Source organism: Marmota flaviventris, chromosome 20 (assembly GCF_047511675.1).
Source record: "Marmota flaviventris isolate mMarFla1 chromosome 20, mMarFla1.hap1, whole genome shotgun sequence".
NCBI classification, from domain to species: domain Eukaryota; kingdom Metazoa; phylum Chordata; class Mammalia; order Rodentia; family Sciuridae; genus Marmota; species Marmota flaviventris.
In genome coordinates this window covers 10,447,487-10,454,652 of record NC_092517.1, presented here as the reverse complement: position 1 = coordinate 10,454,652, position 7,166 = coordinate 10,447,487, and the positions used below count along the sequence as shown (strand labels likewise).

General features: G+C 41.0%; 1 protein-coding gene across 2 annotated transcripts; it reads left to right on the top strand.

The window, feature by feature from the left end:
• Positions 1–1,624: 1,624 nt before the first annotated feature.
• On the top strand, positions 1,625–6,960 carry LOC139703024 (endogenous retrovirus group K member 113 Env polyprotein-like). 2 transcript variants are annotated; one of them, XM_071605907.1, is made up of 2 exons: positions 1,625–1,905; positions 4,749–6,960. In XM_071605907.1, exon 2 carries the CDS (start codon positions 4,794–4,796, stop codon positions 6,351–6,353), a length of 1,560 nt encoding a protein of 519 aa, XP_071462008.1. In that variant the 5' UTR covers positions 1,625–1,905; positions 4,749–4,793; the 3' UTR covers positions 6,354–6,960. The 2 variants fall into 2 exon arrangements, with proteins under 2 accessions (XP_071462008.1, XP_071462009.1); XM_071605908.1 differs by lacking the exon at positions 1,625–1,905 and having other exon boundaries at positions 4,431–5,033; positions 6,571–6,953.
• Positions 6,961–7,166: the final 206 nt, after the last annotated feature.

Sequence of the window (7,166 nt, the reverse complement as noted above, 5' to 3'; positions counted from 1 at the left end):
CCCCGGAAAAAAATGTTCACTGAAGCAGATCTGTGGAGTATTAACGTGGGAGAGTGTCGTGGGTTCATGGGTTGAATTATGTGCCTCCCCTCCATTCAAAAAGATTTGTTTCAAGGCCCTAAGCATCTTAGTGAGACCCTGTCTCTAAATAAATAAAAATATTAAAAAGGGCTGGGGATATGGCTCAGTGCTAAAGTACCCTGGATTCAATCCCTAGTACAAAAAAAAAAAAAAAAAAAATATATATATATATATATATATATATATATATATATATATATATATATATATTTGTTTAAGTCCTATCTCTTGCTGGTTGTGTTGCCACACACCTATAATCCCCCTAAATCAGGAATATGAAGCAGGATGATCGCAACTTCAACGCCTGCCTCAGCAACTTTAGGGAGCTCCTCAGCAACGTAGTGATATCTTGTCTCAAAATCAGAAGAACTGGGGATATAGCTCAGTGCTAGAGCTCTTGACTAGCATGCAAGAGTGTGGGAAGCCATCCTGACACGTGACTGGGCGACTCCCGTTAAGGGTCTGAGGCTTCTGGCTGTGTCGGAATTTTCCCGGCCCTTTCCTGATGAGAGAACCCGTCCGTGTGGGGGTGTGACTGACCACTGACCCCGGGGGCCCAATCACTGACCCTGACCTTGGAGTGCAGTCCCCCCTCAACCTTCATTGGATGGAATTATCCCCTGAATTTCTTGTTCCCCAATAAAAGGCTACTCCCTGGCGTGTTCACTCTCTCTCTCTCCTGCTAGCCCTGAGTAATCCTTGCTGCCCTGCTGGGCGGTTAGAGGTCGTAGCCAGAGAGGGGAGCCGTCTCGGACCTGGCAATAGAAATAAGGTAACTGTGTCTGTGTGTTTTATTTCGATCTCTTCTAACTAACTTTATGCCTAGAACCTCATTAATGAAACCATTGCGCAGGCCGCGTGGTAGAATTGGCGCCCACGAGGGGGGCATTCTAGATTAGTTAGATTGAGTGGGAGCGCGCTATAAAGATAAGGATAAAGATAAAGATAAAGGAAGAGGTGACAATTTGGGTCACAAAAGTACCTGGAGCTATTGAAGGAAAGAGACGTTAAATTAATTAAAATGGGAAATTCAACTTCTACGGATAAGGAAATGTATCTGAGTATTTTAGACAGTATAATTAATCAGAAAGGAAAACAGATAAAGAAAGCTCAGTTATTACAATTCTTAAAGATTGTAGGTAAATATTGTCCTTGGTTTTGTGAACAAGAGTCTCCAAATTTATCTACTTGGGAGAAATTAGGAAGAAAGTTACAAAAAGTTTATTTTTCTAATGAACTACCTGGAGGCATAGAAAGTATTCAGAAAACTTGGACAGCTCTAGAAATTTGTCTTTTTGAATATATGGGTCAAAGTTCGTGGCCCCCTGAAGACCTGTTAAAAGGCTTGCAAAGGGCTATTAAGTCTATTCAAATGGAAAATTCGCCTGAGGCTAAGTTAATTCCTTTTCCCTTAGGCCGTTTAAAAACAAAGACAACGCTAAAAGCCAAACCTAAGGTTAGGAATGTGACTTTAAACTTGCAGGACTATACTAGCCCGCAGGGAGATTCTAGGGACGAAGATCATAGAGGACAAACCTCCGAGATCTTAGAAAGCCCTCAGGAAGAGGTAGAGGATCTTCCTACAGAGGAAAATCCGGAAGAGATTCCTAGAGGGGCTCAGAGTTCTTCTCCGCCACGTGGTTTAGAAACCCAAATTCAAAATGACGATAGTACAGAGTCTGACCATGACTTGCAATCTGAGGGAGAAGATTCAGACATGGAAATTCAGGACTTACAGAGGAATCTTAACAGGCTGCGTTTAACACCGCCTGTCCAGGCTATTCGAATTCGGCCGGTACCTGCTAAAAGGACAAAATTTAACAGGTACGCTGGGTTAACAATGACTTTTCTTACCCCGTTCCAGCGAGGTATTAAGAAAGCACAGGAAGATGGGGAGGATACTAGCGGTTTTCAACTTTTTCCAGTTTTTGAGCAAGTTAATGAACAAGATCAGAGAGTTAGAGTTCATGCTGTAATCCCATTTAAAACCATTAAGGAACTAAAAAGTGCATGTGAGACGTATGGTCCCAATTCGCCTTTTGTACAGAGCCTGATAGAAAATATTTGCTCACAACCCCTTCCTCCTAGCGAGGGAGATTTCTTACTTTGGAGGACTTACTGGACTGATTTCTGTACTGAACAGGCAGAAAAGAACAAAAGACAGGATATAGAAACGCCAGTAGAAATGTTTCTAGGGACAGGTGAAATTACTGACCTAGAAAGACAGTTAAATTATGATTTTGTAGTGTACAATCAAATAACTGATTGTGCAAAACGGGCCTGGAGGCAGATTGTCTCCAAGGACCAGTCCAATTTAGTTCTTAGCAAAATCAGGCAAGGTGCGAGTGAACCTTACTCAGATTTCGTAGCCCGGTTGTACCAGGCTGCAAACAGGTCAATCGGGGACTCGGGAGCGAGTGAGTTCATTGTTAGGCAATTGGCATTCGAAAACGCAAATAAATACTGTCAGGATGTTCTTAGACCGCACCGTAAAAAAGGGACAGTTTCTGAGTTTATTCGCTTATGTTCTGACATAGACTCTACTCATTTACAAACAGTGGCCCTAGCTGCAGCAATAAAAGAAACTTTGAAACCACAGGATTTAGTACGAAAACCCCGCGGAAAATGTTACATTTGCGGGAGAAATAATCATTTTGCGCGGGAGTGTCGCATGCGCAATTTTAAGTTCAGGGCTCCATCTACTGGCGATAATAGATATTGCAAGGCTCAGCCCCATGCGGCGGATCAAGATGGCGCGGATGAGCCCGCCTTCTTGTCATCATTTCCGCCTGGCCGGAACACAAACTTCCGGTCGGCCCGCCCCCGGGCCGAAAATGAGGAAGTAGGTGGTCGCGCAATGTGACGTCATCACGCCGACCATGGGGGCCGCCATCTTTAATTTTACCGGAGCGAAACGAACAGTTTCCGTACAAACCCCTAATGATTTTCAAGGCTTTTAAGAGATACTAATCGGCTGAAGCCATCTTTAAAACTAACTACTTCTAATTTAAGTCCCTTATTTCAGATATTACAAGGAAATCCCTCTCCAACCTCTCCACGTCAGCTGACCTTAGAGGCTAGAATGGCTTTAAGGAGAGTTGAACATGCAATTAAAAATGCACAGCTTACTAGAGTTGATCCTAAAGAAATAGTGTATTTATTAATATTTCCAACTGAACATACCCCAACAGGAGCCATATGGCAAAGATTAGGAGTTATTGAGTGGATTTATTTATCCCACTCTCCTCAAAAGACATTAATTCCTTTTCATGATTCTATAGCTCAATTAGTAATTAAAGGTAGAACTAGGATTTTACAATTAATTGGATCTGAGCCTGATATCATAATTATTCCATTTTCTATTCAACAGACTAATTGGCTTTTTCAAACTTCTAGCTCATGGCAGATAGCTTTTGCTGATTTTCCTGGCCAGATAGATAGCCATTATCCTCGTGATACGATTATACAATTTGCATCATTAACGTCACTTATTTTTCCAAAGATTGTACGTGCACATCCTATAGATGAAGCTTTATCAGTGTTCACGGATGGTTCTAACTCAGGTAAAGCAGGTTTTTATAGTCGTGTTCACACAGAGGTAATACAAACTTCTTATACTTCTGCCCAAAGAGCAGAGCTTCAAGCTCTGATTTGTGCCTTAAATTACTTTTCAAATGAGCCTATTAATATTTATTCTGACAGCTTATATGCAGTCGGAGTTACTAAAAATATTGAAACTTCAGTTATTGGGTATACTTCATCACAAGAGTTATTTGAGTTATTTCATAATTTACAAAAGACAGTGCTAATGCGAAAGTACCCATGTTTCATAGGACACATACGGGCTCATACTAATCTTCCAGGACCCTTAGTTTCTGGTAATGACAAGATTGATAAATTAGTAGCTTTTTGTCAACAGATGTCTTCATATGACTGTGCACTAGCTTCCCATTCCTTACATCATCAAAATGCTTCTAGCTTACGTAAAAAATTTAATATTACTAGAAAACAAGCTCGTCAGATTGTAAGCCAATGCCCTAAGTGTGTTATTCACACTCCATCTCTGCCATCAGGGGTAAATCCCCGTGGATTAAAACCAAATCAAATATGACAAATGGATGTAACTCATATTCCTCAATTTGGTAAGCAATGTTATGTACATGTCATAGTAGACACTTATTCTAGATTTATTTTTGCCACAGCACGTACTAAGGAAAATACTCAACATGTAATTTCTCATTGCCTAACAGCTTTTTCTGTTTTAGGGTGCCCTATACAGATTAAAACAGATAATGCTCCAGCTTATGTAAGCTCTTCTTTTCAACAATTTTGCCAAGAGTTTAAAATTAATCATAAAACAGAAATTCCTTATAACCCTCAAGGCCAAGCCATTGTGGAACGAGCTCATTTATCTATTAAGCTTCAATTACAAAAATTAAAGGGGGGGAATAGGTTTATGACTCCCCAAAATAGCCTTAATCATGCCTTGTTTGTTTTAAATTTTTTAAACTGTGACGCAGAAGGTCACACTGCTGCTGAGAGACAAATGTCTCCCTCAATAACAGGCCCTTTAGGCAGAATTTTGTGGAAAGATTTACAGACTGGTCAGTGGAAGGGCCCAGACCCAGTGATAATGTGGGGTAGAGGTCATGCTTGTATTTTCCCAGAAGGTGCATTTCGTCCTATTTGGGTACCTGAACGTGCTATCAGACATGGAAGAGATAGAACCCAGATTCAAGCGACTGAGGATTGACCAGGAGGAGGCCCTATCCAGAAGGAGGAGATATCGGAAAAGGATGAAGAAAGACCAGATTGACCCAGCCGAAAAGCTGATTTCATGGGAAGACTTGAAGAAGCTAACAACCCAGGCTTCCCGAATACTTCGACACCTAGGAGAGAACAGGACCCCAGTGATGATGGTAGCAACAGTAATTGCCCTGTTGGGCTGTCAGGTAAAGGGGGATCAAGTAGACACTTACTGGACATATTTCCCAGATCCACCCCTGGTACACCCAGCTGTGTGGACTGGAGAATCTATTCCAGTATTTACTAATGACTCATTCATGATGGGAGGATTTACAGATACCCATATTACTCCCAATCATGTGACTAGATTTAATTATTCTGGCTACAGTGCCCAATTACCTTTGTGTTGGTCACATGATAAACATGCCGGCTGTCTAAAAGTATCATTCGAAGAAAAGACAGCGATTGGTAGACATAGACTGACAAATAATTCTTTTTATGGGGACTTAAGACCTTATACTAGATCAGTAATTAAGATGGGACTTTCCCATAACAAGCCAGTCATTTCTGCAAAACCTCCACGGATGCCCCACTGTCCAAATAGTTCTACAATTGAGATTGGCACCTTTCCTAGATGGATGGATTGTGTAAATACCTTTCCTGTACAACATAAGGTGTCTAAAGATAGTGGGTATATTTTAGACTGGTCTCCAAAAATTGATAAAAGACAATTACAAAGAAATTCTGCTATGACACCTGCAGGATTTGTTAGTAATATTTTGACTTATAGTAAAGGAGGAGTTCAGAAAGATGTTTGGCGTTTAATTGCTGCCTCAGAATTCTTACATTTTACAGACAAACCTTTACCAAAATTTGTTGGCAAGAACTGTAAAGAGGGATCTTGCTATGGCTTACGAGCCTGTGTCCAATCTCCTTATGTTTTAATTATTGGAAATGTAAAAGTTAAATGGATAGATGACAGATATATTGTTACTTGTAATAAATGTAACCTAACCAATTGTATTACTAGATATAATGGAGGAAAAGGAGTGCTGATACTTCATCAGCCCTCTTTTGTTTTATTACCTGCTAATATTTCAGAGCCATGGTATGCTGATACTGGTTTACAAGTCTTACAGCAAATTCATGCCCAGTTAGCAAGACCAAAACGTGCTATTGGAGTTATAATTGTTGGTGTTTTGGCGCTAGTCTCCTTTATTGCCTCAACTGTCTCTGCGTCTCTGACATTGTCTCAAAATATTCAACATGCCAAATTTCTTAATAATTTAGCTCAAAATACTTCCAAGGCTCTGCGTAATCAAGTAAATATTGATGAAAGGATTGAGACTAAATTAAACGCCTTAGAGGCGACTGTTATAGACATAGGTAATGAACTTTCAGCCTTAAAATTTAAGGAAAGGCTTAAATGCCATGCCAATTATAAGTATGTTTGTGTTACAGCTGCCAAGTACAATGCTTCTCTCTGGGATTGGGAAAAGGTTAAAAACCATTTATTAGGTATTTGACAAAATAGTAATAATAGCTTGGATATTCTGGAACTTCATCACCATATCCAAGACATTCAAAATAATAAAGCTGATTTTTCAGATCCTTCTTCTCTGACAAACCAAATATTAAAGGAGTTAAATGGATTCAACCCTGGAAATATTCTTAAACACTCGGCCTGGTACATTATTGGATTATTCTCTTTGCTGTTAATTCTCTTTTGTGTTATAATTATAGGATGGCGAGTCTTCGGAACAAGAATACAAAAACTCCAAAGAGTGAACCGCCGCCTCATTTTTAAGAATAGAAAGGGGGAATATGTGGGAAGCCATCCTGACACGTGACTGGGCGACTCCCGTTAAGGGTCTGAGGCTTCTGGCTGTGTCGGAATTTTCCCGGCCCTTTCCTGATGAGAGAACCCGTCCGTGTGGGGGTGTGACTGACCACTGACCCCGGGGGCCCAATCACTGACCCTGACCTTGGAGTGCAGTCCCCCCTCAACCTTCATTGGATGGAATTATCCCCTGAATTTCTTGTTCCCCAATAAAAGGCTACTCCCTGGCGTGTTCACTCTCTCTCTCTCCTGCTAGCCCTGAGTAATCCTTGCTGCCCTGCTGGGCGGTTAGAGGTCGTAGCCAGAGAGGGGAGCCGTCTCGGACCTGGCAATAGAAATAAGGTAACTGTGTCTGTGTGTTTTATTTCGATCTCTTCTAACTAACTTTATGCCTAGAACCTCATTAATGAAACCATTGCGCAGGCCGCGTGGTAGACAAGAGGACCTATGTTCCATTCCCAGCACATCCCCCCTCAAAAAAGGAACATGACCATTTTTG